We start from the raw sequence: 24,259 nt of genomic DNA, 5'->3' as shown, positions 1-24,259 counted from the left end.
TTTCAGAGTTGAACCAATTTTCAGCTTTGTCCTGCCCCATACCAATGTACAGGGGGGTGCAAGGAGCGATCATCAGATACTTCCCAACACTCCATTTAGGAATCTCTGAAATTTTGGTCAGCCGTCTTCAGACTCTCAAACATTTGAAACAAAGTCAAGAATCGATTCGCCTAAAATCTGCATCTTTTCCCTCACTGCGTCAGCGCGAACTATCAGAACACAAAGGTAGTTTATGACTGGAAGCAATTGCACTGCAAGAAAGAAAAAGAACGCGATGAAGGGGTTCTTCCAGTGCAGAATTCAGAGTGTAGCTAGGGATCAATATAGCAGCCTCAAACATGTTTGTATTGCTTTCTGCAAAATAGTCAAACCAAAATGCTCACATCTTCTAAAACATCTGTGTCTATATGCTGATGCCTCTTTTTTTCCCTTTCCCTTCTTTATGCAAAGGTGAGCTAACTAGCTGCTGACTCTACCCCTCAAATGAAAGAATAAAATGTGCATGCATATTTAAGAAAATATTGAATAATTCCTTTAAAACAAGTTAATTAACATATTGGGAAAAATGAAGGGAAAACTCCAATCCCTAAGAACATTTGTTTTCAAATCATTCTTTGCAGCCCCACTTTGCTTTAGATGGACAAGGCTTTTTATTTTAATTTTTTTAAGTGCAGCTTGAAAGGACAAAAGATAAAGATGGACCTCATTCTTATGAGAGCCATGCATCACATTGATGACGGAGCTAGACACTATTTCGGTGACCAAATTACAACTGATGAAATTACAACTGGCAGTCCAGTTGTTGAAAAATGGAGCACCTCTCTGATGAGGGAGCAGACGTCCTTGCCTTGAATCCTGCTGCCAAATAATAAAAAAAAAGAAATGAAACCACAGTTATCTGCCAGGCCTCAGATGGCAAAGACATTTCAAAGTCCCATGTCAAACATTTCTTTTATTAACTGTTGACTTGGTTGTGATGTTGGCTGACAAGAGAAGATATTGGTACAAGACAATAAAAGTCTTTGTGTGATATAACAAGAATTCTACTGTCTTGTAGAAGAAGCCATGTGTTCCTGCTTTTTTATTGTATAAGATGTAGGCCTATATGTGGATGCTGTAAATGATTGAACTGGGCCTGTTGTTATTCTGTCCTAATCCTATTGCAGCATCAGTGAACATAGCAGAATATATATATATTCCGCTATGTTTCCTCGGCGGGGAATGTCGAGTACTTGGCATTGGGGTTTCGGTTGTGAGAGACACCTACTGCACATGTCAGACTGTCACTAATCATGTGTGAGCTATTACACTTCAGGATTTTTCAACCTTGTGCTACAGTTCACTGTCAAATAGTCAATCCCCAATGTTTCTGTGCAAGCTAAGCTGGGACAATCCCATTACCAGTCCTGTCTCAGCTCCACAACATCCAGCAGGCTCTGTGTATATTCTGGAAACATGCACTGCACTATTCAGTTCATGGTACCAGGGCAGCAATAGTTTTATTATATTAGAAATGCAAAATAGTTTATATAAAAAATATGTTTAAAAAAAAAAGTCCTCCAATATATAATTGATAACCTTTGGTTAAAACCCAAAGCTTTATCTGAGGATTTCTTTTTTTAAAGATATAATGAACACTTCGTTACATATGTACACAGGTTGATTTATAGGCGACCAGGTAGGTTGTAACATGTAGTGATGCTGGGATCCATCCCACTGAGCCTAATGGATTACCTGCAGATAAAGCAGCTTACAGAGTTGTGCAGGTTAGGTGACTTCAGACGCTTCCTGCTTCGATATCAGTCTCCTTCTGTGGAGCTGCAGTGTCCAAACCTGCACTCAACTCACATCCGTCCCCACAAATCAAACACCGGGCGGATAATTTCCCATGGCATACGTGTGTGGCCTGGCATACTGATTATGTCGTAACCAAGGGGATGTGCATGGGGAAGTGATCCTCCACTCTCTGCACAGTGAATGAAACTGGGTATGTCATCACGTTGTTGTTTTCTGAAAAACATATGAGCCCAGATGTTATCATTATATCTGGCAGAAAATCAAAGATGCGGCACAGAATATGACACATATATTTTTTCCAGTTAAACCATAAAATCACAAGGCCTAATTAGAATATCTCTGCAGCCGGTCTAATCAGCCTTTTTCCATGGGGGATACGCAGGTCATTATAACAGCATAATTGTCTTTTATTTTTAGTGAGGCACATCTCCTTATACTTGGGTGCCATATCAAAACCTGTTGTAGTGCATCAAGACGAAAGGGGCAACCTCTTTATTTAAAGAGCCATCAACATGATTAAAAGCCTGAAACTTGATATAAAAAACTGAAAAACACAAAAAAGTATTCCATATATTCTTGTGCATGATAGTTTAGCTGTGTGTTCTCCATCCCTCTTCTTTCTCAGTGGCTGATGTGGTCTGCAAAAGAGGAAGAGGAGGCTTCTTTGTGATAACGGCTTTATCAGGAAGGGTAATTGAGCCAATCCACTGGTCTGTGTGTCTGTGTGTATGTGTGTGATCTGATTAAATTGAAGAATGCTTAACCTCTTAAGCTTTGATGGTACAATTGACTCTCGACTCACCAGGGACCTTGATGTCATTTGCAGTCTGAGTACGTCACAGAGCCAGAGAGGTCAGCAGACGGTGAGCAAATAATAGATGGGTGTTCGTATGGCCTTGTTTTCACACTATGCCAGAAGGTCCGGCATTCGGTTAGTAATGTCCAAGTGTGTGTTTCTTTTACACCGCATTTGTTCACAGTGCATAATTCTGTTTCTCCAGTTGCGTACGTCAGATACTGATCCTGAGAAAGCCTGAGTCATTGTTACAGTTACAGAGCTCCAATCACACTTAGTTTAAATTGTTGGCTGTAACAGGTTTGGAAACAGGAACGTTGCATGTGAGATTGCTCAAGTTAAAAGAAGTTGTAGTGTAATGGGTTTGACCTGTAAGACTATTTTTTTCCCATTGTCTTATGTTTTACCACATAGAGAATGTGAGGCAGTTTGTCAGACTCGCAGCCAAAACATCCCGAAAACTGAATCCAAAGGTTGTCAGGTTCAAAAAAACACGATGAGAAAAAGAAATGCAGACGTCTAAAGTCCATTCATCTGCTATTGAGATTAAGGCTGATAGAATTAATTCATTGATCTTGATGGAAAAAAAATCTGGCAGATTTGATCTGATATATATATATGAGTGTGTGAAATTCGGTGCAGATTCAAATAACAATCCAGATGTAACAGAGGCGTGAATCAGATTGGCACCTGAAGTGCCCCTGTCAGTAGGCTTTTTCTTTTTTAATAAACGAGTCACTTGCTAACAATACTAACCATAAATATCAGAATTTGTTAAGGATTTTGATTTTCTAAGCATTTTTAAAGTACGTTATGTGTTGCAACAAGAAACTATTTTCTAAATATAGTTAATGATGTGTGGCTTTGCTCAAAGCTATGAAGCTAACAGTAGACAAGGAATGACTAAATTCCACCTTACTGAATTAAGAATTGTGCGTGAATGTTAGACACACATTAATTGGCCCCTATGTGTGAATCGTGGCCCCTTTATGGCCCCTGATTTAGAAAAATCACCACTGAAATCTATTGAAATGAAATGTGGTTTCACAAGGGGACTGGGGCCTTGGTGGAGGTATGCACTCCACTGAGTACCATTCTTGTTACCTGTGGTGTTTTACTCCCAGAGGTATCATGTCTTCAGTGGGTCACTGTCCCAGATCCAGAAATTTGGAGGCCATCATATGGTTTGGTACAGAAATACAGAGACCTGCTTTAAACATCACACACTTGGAACTGAATGTCTGACTTGAAATCAAGTGAAAATTGAAGTCCAACTGTAACAATAAGAAAGTCTTTGTTGTGAGTATTTTAACTCTGCTCTGATATTTCTGATGAATGTGGGGATGGGTTTGCATGCATGGCCCACACACAGGACTATCGGGGCCTCAGACAAGAAAACTACCAACCATTGTGCCCACTCATCATGGCTGCTGAGGGAAGGCCTGGATCTGCACTTGAGAATACTTACACATGCACAATGATGAATCTCAATCTGTGCACCCACACAGACGGTCGCAGTGTTTTGTCATCCCTCTGTCTCCGGTGCATTCCAAGCATGCAGATGCTGTATTCCTTAATGTGTTAGTCATTTGTTAATTCTGTTATTGCAAAATCTGCCTCTTGTTTTTAAGCGAGCAACAAGTCAGACAAGGATGAATCACCTCTTCTTCATGACCCTTAGAGTACGTGAGGCAGCAATCTGTCTCCTCACACGACACATCCCATCTCATATCTGTCTCTGTCAATGGTCCCGTTGTACTCGTGAACTGTGTGTAGAGAAAAGCTGAATCTGGCAGATGACACACTGTTCAGGTTCAAGCAGGGTACTATAATAAATGTCTGGCCAAAAAACAGCCAGAGAAAAAGCAAGTGTTAGGATTTACAAGCTACGAATCACTGATGCACTTCACAAACACAGCAGCCGTTGTATTGTGCATGTGTGTGTGTGTGTACTAGAAGGGTAGCCAGTCATCTGTACTCTGTATCCATGACAACTGAGTAGTCAGTGATCTGTATTCAACTTCACTTAATGTTAAGTTTAACCAAAGCCTGGAAATACTTATAGTGGGAAAGGGTCAGTTTCTCGGATATTGTCGTGAATATCCATGAATTTGACAGTATCAAATTTAGATGCACATACTTATTTTAAACAGTGGGACAAAGCACTTACCCTCCATCCTTGCCTTCACATTGATGATGCTTCAGTTCAGTCTGTTGTTTTACATAAAGGGTTTTTAATGAATTATTGATGGATAATTTGATACTGATATGTGGTGGTGAGTTTCTGCCACTTGCAGAGAGTGGCACATGCATAATAAGTGTTGTTTTTCCCAGTGCATCATATCAGAGCTGGATTTCATTTCAACAATAAAACATGAATCACACTGTAGAGTTCTTTATTCTACACAGCAACCTTCAGCTATTTGCATGTGAAGACCCCACTGTGTCCTGTGAAAAGCAGATTGGGAATGTAGACAATTTTGAGAAGCACTTAAATGGTGGTGGTTTGTGGCCACGTAACACTTGTGGATCCCCACTCTTATTATCCCCTTAGATCCTGTAGCTAAGAAACCAAATAAACAGCTAATCAGAGGGTTTTGTTGAAGCCACTGGGTCTCGATGAAAGTGTTCTCTCCCCTCCCGCACCTTTGTGTCTCTCACTCATATTGCAATTAAATGTGAATAATCAAGCTTTTACCAATTTGCAAATGTAACCATCTACTTAAGGCCTCAATGGATAAATCGAAAATGGGATTTTTCATCTTCGTCCTGTTTTGGAAGTGCTACCAGGATCACTGTGAGACTGATCTCTACATGTCAAGTTATTTGTGAATTGATATCGTACAAATCTTCTGAGTCTGTTCTAATTCCTGTGCATTTTTATGGGTCACCTGCAAATAAACCAGATCACTCAAAGTGGTACGACTGAGATTTTCAAAGTTTAAATTACAAACTTTGAAACATGGTGATGAATGGGCCAAAACCGCAAGATGAGATCTGTCTGTGTGTGTAGTTTATCGACCTTGCACTGCAACAAAGGTGTCTTTGTAACAAAAGAAAAACACACATATCAACTAAACAGACTCAGAGGGTGTGTCCTCATTACACACCCAGGAATCTGACTGCCAGTAGCCCAGTTAGTGTTTCTGACAGGAGACTGCACATCCAACTGACGTCTTTATCTCACGTCCATTCACACTTTGACACTCACAGCACGAGCCTCCTTGTTGCCAGGCGCTGTGTCTGCTTCTGTTTTTGACAGTGCATACATCAGGAAAGGTTGACACTGACACAAACCTCCAGTCACATGGATTTAATCATGTTCAGTCCACAAATGTAACAGATATGAAGGAGTTATTTGTACATGGGAGTAAACAGCCTGATCTTACATAGCTTTATATTCTCCTCTGTTGTGTTGCAGTCTATCATCAGTGAGATGTCATGATAAAAGTAGTAAATATTATTTCAGGATTTAAACAATTCATTTGTGTGGCTGTGTGTGTGGAGCCTATACTTGCTTTTGTTGCTTCCCTGGGACCTTTTCCAGCATAAACACTGACTGGGGGGACCAAAGCCTGGTCAAATGAGGCAAAACGTCATCTCCTTTAGTTAAGGTTAGGTGTATGAAGTGATTTGTGTTTGTGGGGATTTAGCGTTAGGCATGAATTGGTCATGGTTAGGTTAGGGATACAATTTTTGTTAGGCTGTCTAGAATGAATAGAAGTCAATGCAGTGTCAGCTCTTAGTCCATCGGAGGATCTCCAGAGATTTCGGTCTGGACTTTGTCCGCGGTTTGCCTTTTGCACGTGCTCACAACCGCAACAAATCCTCCTTTATTTAGGTGAGGGGTGGTGCAGCAGACAGAGGCAGGACTTAACGTATTAATTCCGCTGCAGAGATCACATGATTTTGTTTTCAGTACATCGCCACTGGCATCAGCCCGCACCACAAACTCTCTTGACATCTTCATGGGTATCTTCTACATGTATGGCACCACTGTTTATCCTGAGATATTTATATTCTTTTTGCTTGTTTTATGGGAACTATATACTACGGGGGCCAGGCGGAGAAGGTCCACAGAAACTCCAGAGGCTCTCACTCAAACATTTGCGTTCACACATGCACCTTTTCCAGAGAAACTATGTGGAGGATTAATTTAATCATTTAATGATTAACGTCTCTGAATCAATGGTTGAAATGTTGTTTTGATGACTTCTCCTAATTTATAGGGTAAACATAGTAAGTAACATAATGATATGTCTTCAGTGTCCTGTATACATGTTGTGACATCTATGTTCTTTGGGGTCAATTTGACCCCAGGCTGATTTATCTGAATAAAACAAGAAGTAGCGACATTTTACCCTCATTTGTTTATCATAGATTAGGATGATATCGAAGTCAAAATTACACGAAATGTTATAATCTTTAAAAACCACTCCCCCCAGCACTGCGTTGGGTCCCTAATCTGCCCAATCATATCTGTAGTGCAAGGACCACCGATGAGACTAAAAATAGCCTGTCGCTTCCAGAACTACACTTCCCAGAGAGCAGCGGTGCAGTATAAATAGCCACAAAGGGGCGTTCCCTGGGTGACATGTGGAGGAGGTAAGAAGCGGATTGTTGCCGAGGACGCGCTGAGCTGTCAGAGATAACGCTGCTCAGCCTGCTGCTCTCACCTGGACTTTCGCTAGCATGGACTTAACCGAGGATAGCGCCGCGGAACTGATCCTGTGCTGACCCGCTTCTCCCCTCCGCCGCTGACGCCCTTCTGTTGTATCTCTGACAGGTAAACTCTGCGTGTAGTTCTCCCCACCACCCCCCTGCTCAGTGATGGTGTACCGTGGGGGTTCATCTGAGCCGCGAGCATCCCTGTAAGCAAGGAAGTGGCCCACGCGCCTATCTGTTGCTGCCGTTCTGCTGCAGCTCGTGCGATGCAAAACAAAGGAGAGAGAGAGAGAGAGAGAGAGAGAGAGAGAGAGAGAGAGAGAGAGAGAGAGAGGCGACTTTGATGTTCAGTTAAGCGCGAGACGAAATGTTTGCGTCCCATGTGGCATCTGTGAAAGGACTTAAAATGTCCCTGACCGTTGAATCAGTGTATGTGTTTCGACACGGGGCCTCAAAGAATAAGACAAAATACAAACTTTCTATTTGTTGTTCGCATGGATCTATGTGTGTAAATATAGCCTACAGCTAAACACCAACAACTGTTAGCCTATATTCAATGAAACGTGTTGTTGTTCCTTTCCCCATCAAACTTGTGCCTTTGATGGTTCAATGCTGCCATTCTGTGAGTTTGTCCACTGTCTCGAGTGAATAGCTGGTTTAACTGGGAATAACACAGACGACTTAGCCTCTGAAAGTGGAGCTGGGTTCTGTCACACAGGTTTATATCTTCTCTCTACCTGGGGGGAATGGTGACTCAAAAGCACTATGTGCTGTCCCGTCTTCATACAGCTGACAGCACAATGTGTACAATATATTTGATAGTTTCCTTAGTTTCGTTTCAAAACAAACAAATCATCTCAACATGGGGCGTACACAACGTGGATTAGCCATAAAGTACTTAACTAACTCCTCATTCAATTTCATTATGGCTTTTTCATTTTTAAATTCTACTCCTGGTGCCACAGTAGGTGGTGCTCTGTGGATGGGCTGAAAAGAAATTGAAATGGTCGAAACCCAATTCACCACAAAGTCCATCACTTACCAAATCAATATCATAAACAGCGGATGATCATGACGGCTACTGTTTACAATGTACGCACAAGAAAACCAGCTATTTACAACCTTTTAAAAGACACAACCTGTGAAATGGTGCACAACATCTTTAGTTAAAATGACTTGTACAGTTATAGGAATATGTCTGAAATCCCATTGGTGAATTGTCTCTGATTGTTGTCTCAGATAATCCATAATGGTGCTATTTGTCACGATGCAGTCAATGACCTGTGTTGTTCATCTTTTGCAGGTGTCGTCCACCCTGAGCAACCATGTCGGACAAGATGTCCAGTTTCCTCCATATTGGGGACATTTGTTCCCTGTATGCAGAGGGTTCCACCAGTGGATTTATTAGCACTTTAGGGTGAGTCTACTTTTCTTACCAGGGTTCGTGTGAGCTTTTCTCTGTGACTGCTTTCCATCCTGCTCTTGCTAACAGTTTCAGATGAGGCTGCTAGATGGATGGAGCCTCAGTCAATGTTGTCCAAAAGCACATGATACACAACTATAACACAGCACAAGCTACCAAATAAACACATGTAATAGTTACGTGGTTGCTGCTTTAAGCCAAAGAGGTGGTTTTGCAAATGGAGTAGTATCACGTAGTGGATGGATTTAATGCCTCTGTTTGCTTGGTGGCAGTTACTGTCAACATAAGCATCGCCCATTTGCTTGTCCACTTTTTATGATGAATAATAAGTCGCCTGATTTCAGTCAAACAGAGGAAACAAGCTCTCAGGAAAAATAAGTTGTTTTCATCTGAACATCTTTGGAAAACTATGACTACTATTGAGTTACGCAGAGAAGCACCTGAGCAGATGAAGATAAGACCTCGCTAACTTAAACACTGAAGAACCAGGTATAAGTAAATATAAGAGGGTGTCTTTTATTGTGAATTTGGGCAACATAAATAAAACTGACTTGATGTATTTTATTGTAAGATAAGTATATTTAATACAGCTTGTCGCTCAATATATGAAGTTTGCTTTCCACTGCCTTACAAGCCTGCCCACATATACTACCATTACTGGCAATACCCCGAATATTGTTATTTTGTTGACGTGCTCTGTTACACGCTACATCTATTGCACTTCTGTCCGTCCTTGGAGAGGGATCCCTCACATGTGGCTCTCTTTTGGATTTCTGTGTTTTTCTCCCCTGTTATTAGTCGGGTGTTTTTGATAGTTTTTTTTCTGCCTCTTGAATCGAGGGTTAAGGGCAGAGAATGACGCACCGCGTTAAGCTCTATGAGGCAAATTTTGATTTTGCGAATATGGGCTGTACAAAAAACAATTTATTCGAAATTTGTAAACACAGGCCTGTACAGAGAACCAGATTCAACTTGATTGTCTATTCACAAAGATAATGACCCTTTAATGGACTGGTACATCTTGGTCTGTGGTCAGCTACTCAATGGGAGGACTGATTGCAGGCAAACCTCCATTTCCCCCTAAGAGGAACAGCGTTGTGAATCACTTTGAATAACGACGTCTGCTACATGTTATGAATGGGAAGACGAAGGCTGTTTTATTTTAGAAGTGGTTGCTAGTCTGGCCTTAAATTACCCCTTGTCTCTTCCTGCTACATGCTGAGCACCATTCATTTAAACACTTGACATCTCCCCTCCTCCCTAATAGCGAGTTAATAGTAAGTCTCATTATGTGCAAATTGAGCCAACCTGGATGCACTGTTTACGGTCACATAGAAAACAAAAGGCCAGAGGAAGAAAAGAAGGTGATCACTGATGTGAATGTCTTTTTCCAGAACATCTGACAGCATGTCTCATATTAGATTACTGTACCCCAGCCTGTCTCTCCTCAGCTACCTCTCTATTTTCCACCCCAGGGTGTTTGTTTTTTCTCTACCAAGGTGGAAATAAGAACAGCATCTGTGTAGTCTCCTCCTCCTCCTCCTCCTCCTCCTCTCCTTTTTAAGTGCAGCAATCATCCTCCTCTTGCCGTGTCACTATTCAGTTTGCCACTTTCCAGAGGCCGTGCTGAGCTCTCCTCCTTCCCACCGTTCACAAACCATGCTTTCACAGTTTAGTCTTGTGCGTCACCTGCCATGGCAACAAAGCCTTTGAAGTCTGCCAGTGCCCGCATGACAGAGCTCATTTGTCAATTTTTACCATCATAAATCTACCAAATGAATCCCCGCCCCCCTCTCCATCACCACAAACACACACACACACACACACACACACACACGCACTAAAAACTGCTTAGATGGCATAACTATAAATAGCATTACTCTATTAGGTGTTGCTATTGCTGTCAGCATACTGAATGTGACCCCTGAGAGATGCTGCAAGCACCTGGACCACTGCTGCAAGCTCAGAGAGAGCGGCACCCGGCATCTTGATGCTCGGAGGCTGGAAAACACACGTGAAGCCATCACCCAGAATGCAAGGGGTGGCCTTTTTTGACCTTGGATAACTATCACTCTTATTGGAACAGGGCCAACCAGTGCATCAGTGTGATCAAGGCTATGAGAACGGGAATCACACACCCTGTGCTTTCTTCTTTTATCAAGACAGTGCTCCTGGGGTGCAGTGTGTACTGCATGAGCTATAAAAAGATGCAAACTGACTGGACTGGCCTTAGCATCCTACTGAAGTATTCTATTTGTGCTGAGCTACTATCTCACAGTATTCCCAGGGGTTTCCCTACAATTCCTGCATGTCTATGATTTTGCCATCAAGTAAAAGTGTTTCACCAAAATAATGAGAGAAGAGAATAATGAGGTAGCACTGTTGCTTTCATCAGGAAAAGCTGTGTTACAATCTGTAGTTCAAGTTATCACTAGTGGCCCAGTTCATGAATCTATTTTGTCATTCCCTTAATTAAAAGTTCAAATCGATTTCCTTTCATAAGGCTCTGTTATAGAGTGGTTTAAAGCAGGAAATGCTTGTGCTATTAATTTTAAGCTTCAGAAAAAGCTTTATGGGTCAGGAGCAGGTCGCCAACTAACTTGATGGTTGGTGGTTCAATCCACGGCTTCTCCAGTCCTGTTGCAATAGTGGACAAGACGCTGAAACCTAAATTGCCCCTGATGGCTGCTCCATCACAGTCTGAATGTGAATGTGCAACAGGAAAGCGCAGTAGTAGATCTGACTTGTAGTGTAAAGTGCTTTGACCGCCAGGAATAGAAAACGCTACATAGATATAGACGTATACAATACGATACATGAATACGTTTACATCTATGACTGACTAAGAAAAGGACGCAGTCAGTTCAGGCTGTATGATATTTTACACACTTTGAACTCCCCATGTCTCCACCTAATGTTTGCTGCCAATACAATCAACAGTGGCTTCATTCCATTGAATTGTTCCAGTAAGTCGGGCCAGTGAGTGTTCACAATAACAGAAACCCTGGAAGTGACACATCTAAATGGATTGCAGCCATTCAACAATTCATTAGATCAAATTTGATTTTGGACAACTGTTTTGGGTGTACGAGCTGCAAGATAATACAAATTGTATGTTAATTTCTATTGGCTAAATTATTGGCCTCAATAGCATAAACATTAGGCCTGTTGGTGATACCATGTTTTACTGTTTGTTTATGGATGGAAAATGTCATCTTTGACTATGTGCATTGAGGTTTAGACTAGAGTCCATTTAAGATGCCTGTGTTTGTGTCATTGACTCATGTTAATGTTGGCTGTGTCCTCAGGCTTGTGGATGACCGTTGTGTGGTACAACCCGACACAGGTGACCTCAACAACCCACCCAAGAAATTCAGAGGTAAGGTTTCCATATCTCTTGTATCTTACTCAATAATACCTTGATGTTTTTTAATACAAGTAAGGATTGATCATTGTTGCCTATCACATGCTTTTCTGGTTAAATTAAGATTACATTAAATAAAGGCTGTCGGAATATGGAAGACAGGATGACTCAGACACCTAATGCACATATTGATTGTATCACTATTTGACAAAAGTATCCAAAACAAGTTTATTGAGGGACATAGAAGAGGCACTGGTTTGTGTCAGGCTTTTCAATATGCTGTTGAATGAGTTTAACGTTGTTTAGTTTGCTTTTTGGGCTGAACATATTGTGTTTCTTGGCTTTTGCTCATTGCTTATAAATGAGTCTCTGTTAAGTTGTTTGGACATAGTTTGTGGTGAAGCAGTTTATATGTAAATCTGTCCACTCCTTCCTTATGTTGGTTTCACACGCTGTTAGATCAGTCCCAGTACGCTCTCATTAACACCCTGAATGACAGGCACACGCAGGGGCAAACGGGGGGTCAAAATGTAATGGAGAATTTTGACGGCCCACCAACCTACAAACATGGCATGATTTTTCCTGGTTCTCCTGCATGGCAAGTCTGACAATGACGGATGGGTCCATTGTCCGTGTGTACGTGCAAAAGGCTAATAAGGATAGCTGCACAAACCTCTGTGCGTGTGAGAGAGAGAGAGAGAGAGAGGCAAGGAGGACCAGAGCAAATTAATGTGCACAAATATAAAATTATATAATTAGAAAGTTTAAATTAAAATCCATCAACCAATACCTGGGAAATCTCATAATGTTAAAGAAAGTAATGAAGTTCCTGGGTCTGGTAATCAAACAAACCATACCATATCCTCTTTAGCAAAGGTAATAAGATTTTACCCTTTTAAAATCCATATGTTATCCATACTGCTTATCCTTTGAGTGTCGCGGGCGGCTGGAGCCCTGGATAGACATCGGGCATGAGGTGCGTTACACCCTGGACAGGTAGCCAGTGTATTGCAGGGCCAACATATAGAGACAATCAACCATTCACACTCACATTCACACTAACGGTCAATCTAGAGGGTCCAATCAACCTAACCCCAATCTGAATGTTTTCGGACTGTGGGAGGAAGCCGGTACGCAGAGAAAACCCGCACAGGGAGAACATGCTAACTCCCATCCAAGCTGGGATTCAAACCGGGACAGTGGCGCCAGTGCTAACCACTGCACCACTGTGCCGCCCTCCTTTTTTTAAAAATACAAACAAAAATCAATATGTGGTGGTCAATGTCACCTTAATGCGACACAAAATAAATCAATGTCTGTTAAGTAGCAGTGCATTTGGGTGTTGTTGCATTCAGTTATGCTCACTTTGCTAAGGAAAGGTCTAAGAAAAGATTTGGCCCCATTATGCAACCAGCACTGGCCTGTTTGACTCCTAACAGGATGGAACCATATATTTGCAGTTTTAATGGCAAATTCGACCTTGTCATGCTGGAGGTTCACAGAAATGGACAGTCATCTTAGAAGGGGACATTATTAGTTGCCATTAAGTGGGCTTTCGAATTGGCTGCCATGTCCTCACAAATACACGTCTAGATGTTTTGGCAGGTTTCCTGGTGAAGTCTTAAGTAAATGAATTAAGAGTGAAATGGCACAATTGCCAATGTCACTCCCAACAACTTGGGTCTTCGTGTTCCTTCCAAATTGAGAAGACTAACTGATGCTCTCTTGTGTCATCCTTCAGTAATAACACACTCACTGACTGTAGATGTCTGTATTATTTCAAATCATGTAACATTTCAGTCACTACAATCAAATCTCTGTATCTTAATTCTGCAGCATGAAGCCAGTCATGACTGAAGATGCAGATAATGAGTAAAATCTTGTTATTATAGCAGGCCAGAAAATAAGTCATAGTTTATTTATGTCAGGGGGATATATATCACCACCTGACTTGCTCTTGTCTTGAGAAACGGAAGTAAAAACTATATCAAGGCACATGACACCAGCACAGCTTCAGTGCATCTTGACATGGATATAAAGATATTCCCTTGTTTGGAGTTTTGATGATGATGGTGGTGGAGAGCTCAGTCTAACAGATTGAACCTGGTGCAGTTCTGGTGACTGCTAATACCACATGATTCACATCATTGTTATACTCATGTTGTACTTCAGTAGCCCCTCGTGCCCTATGGATGGAGGCACTGTCTTTCTGACTGCTCCCATCAGCATAGAAATATTTTAAAAGGTCACCTAGGTCAAAATGATCCTTGAATGAAACATCTGCACTGACCCTTTGTTCTAAAGGGATCCAAACCATGCAAAAAGAGTCCCATAGAATAACTGGATCCTTTCACTGGGGCCGTTAAGCATTCAGGCCTGTGTAGTTCTCATGGTGTGTGCCACATATGCACTTAATGTCAAGAATATGGTGACGAATGACTCATCTGACCATATCACATTTCCCCCTCTTCTCTTTATATCTCTGAAGTCTCAAACGTGAATCTCTGTAATGAGGGGTTTATGCACTGCTGCCCTACTAGGGTTGTCAAAAGCTCTAATACATCAATCAGATTTCATTATCGTTATAGTTTTGAGGAGTACTGAAGCAAATCTACAATCAACCTAAACTAGGAAAATCCACTGATCCACAACCTGTGGCTTTTTAAAACCTGGTCTGGCCACTGCGTTTTGTGTACATCCATACCTTGTATTCATTTATTAATTGATTAAATGTATTGCTTCAAAGAAAATACATTGAGCATCACTGTCGTCCAACGTGAGCAGCAAACCACTCATTTCTAACCATATGTACTGATGACCTTTCATCATATCTATAAGGAAGCACATACAGTAACTTACAGTTCCTATTGAAACACCAGCCAGTTGAGCTTTGTGACATAGGCTCCTGAACAATGAGCCCTCTCTCATGTCACTTAGATATTTCCCTGCTGTCATCCTGATAAAATAAAAGCATTCACCTGCTCAGCACTTTCATACACACCACAGAGCCTGACTGCATGTTAGTGGCTTAATCATACCAGTGCCCCTGTGTGGAATCATCCACTTTCGTTTTGTTCCTCCACTCATTTATTGAGGTTTTCTATTTAGTTTGTCATCCTCCTGTATATGCCCTATACATTATATTCATTCAGTACAAGTTTGCATGAACAAGTGAACTGAACGTAAAATCTCAAAATCATCATTACAACTGTTTGTGAAACACAGCTTCTGTGACACACAGCATGAAACAACAGGATGAGCTAGGGGGAGCAGTTCAACCAGAGGGCAGAATATTCACACAGTCATTTGAACTAATATGCTTCTATCTCACTTATGAAGAGTTTTAGTTTTTGTTCCTGAATGACAGGATGGATGGTTTCTGTCAGGCACAGTGCCAGAAAGAGCATCAGGCCCATGACCGAAACCTGGCATTAAAACCTAAGTGCTAATTACACACTCTAACCTGACCGCATGAGATTGATATCACAGAGACAATGTCTTTTTGTTTTTCAAGCTCTATTGTTGCTTGGTTTCAGCTTCCTGTATCAAGTATTGTACAGGTTGTCACAGGTATGTCTCTGACGTGCAGGGACATGGGATGTTTTGGTCTGAGGTTGTCCCAAAGAGATTCTCTCCAAAGTTCATCTAAAAAAAAAAAGGAAATGAGAAATTTATTTAGATTTTTTCCGCCTTCTGTCCGATCTTCTATCTTATTTGTGATGCATGTTGCTTTCAAAACACACCTCCTCCGACTATACCTTGAATACAATTTTAAACTAACAATTTAGTAGCACTTAAATGGCACTTCGTATAGCACTTTGTAGTTTTGCTTTTTTGAAGAAATTGTACTTTCTTGATTCTTGTTGTTCTGGGTCTGTACCCTCATGGTTGAATGCACCTATTGTAAGTCGCTTTGGATAAAAGCGTCAGCTAAATGAAACGTAATGTAATGTAAGGTGTGTAGGTTCAGGTAACCATCAGCCAACAATGTTCATATAGGTTTCAATACTCTGGTTGAAACAGTTACTGGTTTCACTGTTTACTGTGGTAAAATTCCTGACGGTTAGTAAGATGGCAAGTCTCCAATACACAGGTGCAGCTAGCAACGTGCGTTTGTTTTGTGTTGTCGTTGGTCGACTTTGATGTCAGAGGGAACTGGACATTGGAAAATGCCGCTGTATTTACCATTTTAAGCATTATCATGATAGTCTGAAATGACTTCTTTAGCAGTGGTTTATATTTTTGGATGTTAATGTTGCACATTTCATATGGTGCTATATTCTTTTTATTTTAATAATTATTTTATTTAAATTACATCTGAGCATTTTAAGCACATCTTACTGGGATAATACTGATGACCGTGATCATTCATCTCTACACAATACATATTATGCCTTATCATTCAGTTGGTCAAGGGGAGGATCGTAGTATTAATGGAATAAAAACGTTGTTTTGATTTTTTTTGTCTCCAACATTGTTGGATGTCATCTGTCCTGAGTGATCCAATCACAGGTGGACAGCTCTCAGTACATGAATGGATGCACCTGGGACACATTGAGGACACACGTGAGATCTGATCACACATTCTGAGTTGGTGTGGGACGCATGTGGTCACATTCTTATCACTACGTGAATGCAAATTCTTACTGGGCCATATATGCAGGGCAGCCTACTCAGCAGACCTCTTTGACCTGCTACAGTTTCACAATGAACCAAATGTATTTTTACATTTCTCAGTGTCAAGATTATTTGTAACCACCGCCACAATATCAGCACTGACCACTACATATTGATTTTCAGTTATTTATCTACGTTGAGTAAAAACTTTAAAGCTATAAGTGCAGCACATTGATTGGCTTGGCTGCTCCTGGCTCTGATCCCTCCCTCTCTCTCTCTCTCTCTCTCTTCCGCTCACACAAACGCATACAGTGGGGCAAAAAAGTATTTAGTCAGCCACCAATTGTGCAAGTTCTCCCACTTAAAAAGATGAGAGAGGCCTGTAATTTTCATCATAGGTATACCTCAACTATGAGAGACCAAATGAGGAAAAAAAAAATCCAGGAAATCACATTGTAGGATTTTTAAAGAATTTATTTGCAAATTATGGTGGAAAATAAGTATTTGGTCAATAACAAAAGTTCATCTCAATACTTTGTTATATACCCTTTGTTGGCAATGACAGAGGTCAAACGTTTTCTGTAAGTCTTCACAAGCTTTTCACACACCGTTGCTGGTATTTTGGTCCATTCCTCCATGCAGATCTCCTCTAGAGCAGTGATGTTTTGGGGCTGTCGCTGGGCAACACGGACTTTCAACTCCCTCCACAGATTTTCTATGGGGTTGAGATCTGGAGACTGGCTAGGCCACTCCAGGACCTTGAAATGCTTCTTACGAAGCCGCTCCTTCGTTGCCCGGGCGGTGTGTTTGGGATCATTGTCATGCTGAAAGACCCAGCCACGTTTCATCTTCAATGCCCTTGCTGATGGAAGGAGGTTTTCACTCAAAATCTCACGATACATGGCCCCATTCATTCTTTCCTTTACACGGATCAGTCGTCCTGGTTCCCTTGCAGAAAAACAGCCCCAAAGCATGATGTTTCCACCCCCATGCTTCACAGTAGGTATGGTGTTCTTTGGATGCAACTCGGCATTCTTTCTCCTCCAAACACGACAAGTTGAGTTTTTACCAAAAAGTTCTATTTTGGTTTCATCTGACCATATGACATTCTCCCAATCCTCTTCTGGATCATCCAAATGCTCTCTAGCAAACTTCAGACGGGCCTGGACATGTACTGGCTTAAGCAGGGGGACACGTCTGGCACTGCAGGATTTGAGTCCCTGGCGGCGTAGTGTGTTACTGATGGTAGCCTTTGTTACTTTGGTCCCAGCTCTCTGCAGGTCATTCACTAGGTCCCCCCGTGTGGTTCTGGGATTTTTGTTCACCGTTCTTGTGATCATTTTGACCCCACGGGGTGAGATCTTGCGTGGAGCCCCAGATTGAGGGAGATTATCAGTGGTCTTGTATGTCTTCCATTTTCTAATAATTGCTCCCACAGTTGATTTCTTCACACCAAGCTGCTTACCTATTGCAGATTCAGTCTTCCCAGCCTGGTGCAGGTCTACAATTTTGTTTCTTTTGCCATAGTGGAGTTTGGATTGTGACTGTTTGAGGTTGTGGACAGGTGTCTTTTATACTGATAACGAGTTCAAACAGGTGCCATTAATACAGGTAAGGAGTGGAGGACAGAGGAGCCTCTTGAAGAAGTTACAGGTCTGTGAGAGCCACAAATCTTGCTTGTTTGTAGGTGACCAAATACTTATTTTACCGAGGAATTTACCAATTAATTCATAAAAAATCCTACAATGTGATTTCCTGGATTCTTTCCCCCCATTCTGTCTCTCATAGTTGAAGTGTACCTATGATGGAAATTACAGGCATCTCTCATCTTTTTAAGTGGGAGAACTTGCACAATTGGTGGCTGACTAAATACTTTTTTGCCCCACTGTACATACCCGACTCTAAACTCAAACTGGGTAAAAACAACATAATTTGGTCTGTGTGGACACAATCATACGTGTGTATTTGCATATTGAGCAGGGAAGTGGTCAAGTGGTCACATGAGTCACATTCAGGATGTATTTTAATGGCAGCTGTCAACTGTCTTACTAAAGGTTGACCAATGATCAGATCTCTCAGGGCAGATGCTATTTATAGATCTGTACAGGACCAATAAGTGAGCGTGTGCCCTGTTGACTTGATTTTGAAGTTCCAGTCATTATGCACTAGTTATTTCACAGCAGGTGCAGAGTAAAGGCTCTTCTTATGAAGCAGGATTGTTACTCATGGATTTTTCCTAGAACTCAGACACTTACATGTCAGCTGTGATGTCAGCTCACTGTGCCCGGCTGGAACTGAAATGCATGAACCACAAAGATTTATCTTCAATGATCTTAGAGTGAGTTGAAGAGAAGAATTTGCTTTGTCCACTTAACTTGGTAGTTAACCTGGAAGTGAAGGTGTAACATTGTGGAGCAGGATGATTAAAAATAAACTATAAAAAATCTGTCTTTTCCTTTTGAAGTAACTGAGTCATCAAATGTGTCAGATTACGTTTCATTCAAGGGTATAATTTTCATATCAACTCAGGACTGCTCAAACAACTATAATTGTAGTGTTCCCTGAAAATAGTAAGTTGAGTCTTTTACACAAAGTAAACATGGCATGCTGATCTGAACGTGGAATTGTAAAAGGGTACATATAAGCTTTAATTCAGTCTTTTCTTAGATTTTATTGTTGGAAACAAACAAGTGTGAAGATTAAATTTTCTGTTTGAAAATTAATCAGGTAAAATGTTAACTATGAAAGCTGAATTAAGGATATGATAATAATACAAATGAATGATTTAAGACCTAAATAATGTAAATTTGAATATGGTTTAATTCAGTTCAGTAATTCATTAATTGGAGATCAAAGGTCAAGGTCACAGTGACCTCACGTCCCTGTGGATGTGATGTATCAGGACTGAGTACATTACATCCGGTACAATTCACTTTGACTCATGGATGACCTGATTAAACTTTGGTGGTAAAAGGTTAAAGGTCACTGTGACATGTCAAACACATGTTTGCCCTGTGAATGTGATATCCCAGGAACACCTCAAGGGAACTCTTTCAAATTTGGCACACTTGTTCACTTGGGCCTCAAAAGACATGTTTTTGGCCTGCTTGAGGGAATTTCACTTGGACTCAAAGATAAAGTGATTACATTTCAGTGGTCAAAGGTCACAGTGACCTTATATGAATCTAGAAAAAATAAGAAGAAGAAATATGTACATGGAAACTGAACTGGCTGGCAGAGGTGGTAATTCTAGTTTAACTTTTTACTTTGTACTTTTTTCCAACTAACAGCATTGTTTTGCATGATTAATGCATCAAGGTGCAATTGCAAACTTGCTGCTACAGTATGTGATATGCTGTCCCAGCCGTGCCCTCATTGCCCTTTCCTGTTTAAACTTAATTTAACCGCTGAGTTCCTTCAGAGTAAAATCAACTTTCTGAGGGTGACCAGGCCAAGGTATCAATAATAGTATTAATAGATATAGATAATACAATCTCTGAATCCATATTTCATGGATTTAAAGAGGCTGCTGTCTTTTCAGGTGACGATGCAGAGAAATGACTTCATTTGTTTCTAACTGAGCTATTCAAATTCTATTCAAAGCTGTGCTTCACATCACAGGGCAGCAGTAACTGAACTAAATGTGCTGCACCATTCCCTTATTTAAATAAAGACTTTTACTCACAGACATAATGTCCACATTACATAGTAGCACATTTAGAATTCTGCAATTGAATTGAAGAGTTTTTTTATTATTTTAAATTTAAGGTATCAGGAAAGTTTATTCAACCACAGGCTGCAGTGTCTCCTCTCTTATTGAGGCCAGTGTAGGCAAAGTGTACCCAGAGTAAATCCTAACATCCCCACTGAGTATTAATAGCACACTTAAGCTATTTAAAAAGTCTGTATTGTACTGTTCTGTAGCAACTCACGTCAAACCCTGCTTCTTCCCCTCCGATCTGAGTGGCTGATAAATAGTGTCATAACTGTCATGACACCTTACAGGAGTGTAGTTGGGATCAAAATAAAGGCAGAGTTTAAATAAATATAGAAGAAAAAGCGGCCAAAAGTGACACTACAGCCATAAATTGACTGTCACAGGATAAACACCTTGAGATGTATTGTCTTGTTTTTCAATTTAAACTGGGCCAATGTCAGAGCAGGCCAAGCCTCTACACACAGGCCCATTTTGAGTAGTTTTTAGTATATATAACATAAAGAATACGGGACAATATATCCAATATTGTCGGTGGTTCGATCCCCGGCTCCTCCAGTCTGCATGCCGAAGTGTCCTTGGGCAAGATACTGAGCCCAAATTGCTCCTGTTGGCTGTGCCGCCAGTGAGTAAATGATGTGTGATAGAGAAAGCGCTGCATATAGAAGCTGTGTGTGTGTGTGTGTGTGTGTGTGTGTGTGTGTGTGTGTGTGTGTGTGTGTGTGTGTGTGTGTGTGTGTGTGTGTGTGTGTGTGTGTGTGTGTGTGTGTGTGTGTGTGTGTGTGTGTGTGTGTGTGTGTGTGTGTGTGTGTGTGTGTGAGAGAGAGAGAGAGAATGTGACTGTGAAGCCATTTGAATCGTCAATAAGACGAGAAAACTGCCATTTACAATATGATGCAAATGTTTCACACTTAAATTTGGACACATGGATAAAATGAAGGACAGTTAATATAATGTACTTCAACCAGTCACAGCCTTTAATTACCGCTTTCTCTGTGAACAATTGAAATGTGCTTCAGACAAAGCTTTGTGTTGTCACTGCAGCATCAAGTTGCTAGCAGTGGCTTTATAGTATTTCCCCTGATGGATCAAGTAGCTTTGTTCTTCTCTGTGTATTTGCTAAATATGTAGACCCATACAATCTGTGTTTTCATTAATATACTATGAATATTTATGCTTTGTGCTATATAAAAAAACAAACAAAAAACTAGATAACGTGTTCCCCCCTCGTTCGTCATCCCTTGGTCGATGTTGTATAACCCAAATACCTCCTTCTCCTTATTTTGTTTTGTCCCTCATTTATTCTCTTCTCTCCTCCCTAACCCCATTTGCTCAGACAGATGTTCTCCCAGTGCCCCATTTTCCACATTGGTCCTTGTCCTCCTTCTTCCACTGTGCCCCTTGAGGTCTAATCTCTGTGCTCTCGTGTTGGCTGCATGTTCAACAGAGGATGTTGCCAGGGTGGTTATTTTTTACCCTGGCTCCTCAGCTTCCCTGCTCCAGTTAACATACAGCAGTACCATATGTGTGTGAAACTACTGAACTCAAATTATGGAAACTTTTTATTATATTCATATCCAGATATTTTAAAATTGCACTGATTCTCAGAGCTACAATATTCCTGTTGAGCTACACACAGAGGACGTACTATATGTGCACAGTTCAGTCATTCTGGTGGATGTCATCAGTACAGTATTTTATTGCTGGAGAGCTGAGCAAGAAAACTGGGAAGACTAAAATAAGTCTTTTGTTAAAATGTGCATGTGTGAGATAAGGTGAGGTTTTAGTTGTAGTGAGTTGGTTTTGTGGAGACGCCAAACTTCAAAGATGTTTCTAAATATTGCATCCCTCCATTATCTATATCACTTATTCTCTTGAGGGTCGCAGGTCGAGCTGAGACAGATACAACCATTTCCACTCATATTCACACCTACAGTCAATTCAGAATCTCCAGTCAACCTAACCCTAATCTGTGGGAGGGAGCTGGAATCCCCAGAGACATGTAAAACTCCACACAGAGAACCGCTCTACCATGCCGCCCCATATATTATATTATCTCCAATTATTTCATATTAGACACCTTTTTTTTTTCTCTCAATAACATTAAATAATTGGTTTGGAAACAGCTTTGCTACATTAGCTAGGAGTAAAACGTGCAAACGGATTCATTGATAGAAACAAAAATCAGTTTCAGAAGAAAGTCCCCTCATTGCCCCAATGGCCTTGACTGGACAAAGTTTAGCACTTGTCCACTTCAGCTCTGTGGCCCTAAGGTGCTTTTTGTGCTTCACTCCACTGGATCTTTACCATTTCTTACCATGTGTAATATTTTCACTATAGGGCAGAGGAAAATAACGTATTACACAATATTTTGACCAGGAGGAAGCACAAGACAAAAGCCCTCGGAGGGTTCAAAGACAAAATGATTTATTCTTTAGGGAGAATGAAAGTGCAAAGCAATATTTTAATTAGATCCTTATATTCCCTGTGTTCTAATGAACAGGTCGATGGAGGATGAGGTTATTCAAATATTAAGATGTACATTGCAATACATGAATATTCAGACATAATGTCCACTTTACATAACAGTGTCAGTGTCTTTTGAGTTGCACCAGGCAGTAATCATGTGTAAGCGTTAATATTATATGTTGAGTGTTGACTTTCTGCTTTTCTTGTCTCCTTTCCGCAGACTGCCTTTTCAAACTGTGTCCTATGAACAGATACTCGGCACAGAAACAGTTCTGGAAGGCGGCAAAACCTGGAGGCAACAGCACCACTGACACACTCCTCCTGACCAAACTCCACGTGAGACTAACATCAGTCTTTACCAAAATATTCAATACTCTAGTGCTGTGTTGAGGATCTGTCAACAAAAATCTGATTATCTGATTCAGAATCAGATTTATTTGCCCAGTATGTTTACACATACAATGAATTTGGCTCTGATTTTACATTAGAACAACAAAAAATACAAGAATTGTACAAAAATGCTTAAATGTGAAAAGAAATTAGGAGAATATGCGGTGTATTGGAAATACTAATGACCAAAACCATAAAAATAAACACCATGTCACAAGTCAACGGGTTGTGTTTGCTGTAAACAGTACAAGTGGTTGAAAGCAGCAATAAATTCAGTAATGAATACTTCGCTCTATAGATATAGGGGATAGATATGTGTGATTGAATGAATACTGTGGAAAGACTACTCTGCTCTGTGTGTGTTTTTTATTGAGTATTTCTGTTGCCTGTTGTCGTGTTAGCACGCTGCTGACCTGGAGAAGAAGCAGAATGAGTCTGAAAACCGCAAACTGCTGGGAAGCATCATCCAGTATGGAAATGTCATTCAGGTGCGTTCAGGAACCCATGAGATAAGTGCTTTTTACAGTGCTGGTTCAACATTTAATCCCCTTTATATGACACTGTGTGCTTGATAGTCTGTTTTAAATAACTGCTGCAGCACAAAGGCACACTGTGAGCTCCCCTGTTGAAAAGTCTTATCTACTGTTTTGCTCATTGCTCAGGAATGGTTTGCACACAGGTCAACTGTAGCATTCCTGCAGTTTGTTGTGAACCAGGAAGATGCACACATACCTTGTAGAATGTCCTAGTTGCAAAGGACTCACCTTACATTAATAAAGTGAATACCAGCTGGATAATGTTCTACTGCATGAAATGAATTGAAACATGCATTTAACCCTTGCAAATGTAGTAACATCTTTTATTAGCTTTATCCAGTCTAATATCAGTAACATCGTATTTTATGATGTAGGATTAAGTTGAGCAATTAGTCATCTGTGGGCCTGTAGGCCTTATACAGTATGATTACAGGCACATTTGTATATACATATATCATTTTTATTGAATGGGTGAAGCTGCAGCAGA

At 40.8% G+C, this 24,259-nt stretch overlaps 1 protein-coding gene across 7 annotated transcripts in view; it reads left to right on the top strand.

Moving 5' to 3' along the window:
- Positions 1 to 7,190: 7,190 nt before the first annotated feature.
- itpr1b (inositol 1,4,5-trisphosphate receptor, type 1b) overlaps positions 7,191 to 24,259 on the top strand; it is an 88,154-nt gene continuing 71,085 nt past the window's right edge. For all 7 annotated transcript variants that reach the window (XM_034586628.1, XM_034586623.1, XM_034586627.1 and 4 more), the window contains exons 1-5: positions 7,191 to 7,379; positions 8,562 to 8,675; positions 11,990 to 12,060; positions 23,067 to 23,182; positions 23,638 to 23,724. In XM_034586628.1, the coding sequence (XP_034442519.1) occupies positions 8,584 to 8,675; positions 11,990 to 12,060; positions 23,067 to 23,182; positions 23,638 to 23,724 (366 nt within the window). In that variant the 5' untranslated portion in view covers positions 7,191 to 7,379; positions 8,562 to 8,583. The remainder of the gene's footprint in view (positions 7,380 to 8,561; positions 8,676 to 11,989; positions 12,061 to 23,066; positions 23,183 to 23,637; positions 23,725 to 24,259) is intronic.

The sequence above is a fragment of the Hippoglossus hippoglossus genome, chromosome 5 (assembly GCF_009819705.1).
Source record: "Hippoglossus hippoglossus isolate fHipHip1 chromosome 5, fHipHip1.pri, whole genome shotgun sequence".
Lineage (NCBI taxonomy): Eukaryota > Metazoa > Chordata > Actinopteri > Pleuronectiformes > Pleuronectidae > Hippoglossus > Hippoglossus hippoglossus.
The sequence above is the reverse complement of the archived record's forward strand: the minus strand, read 5'-3'. Positions and strand labels throughout refer to the sequence as shown.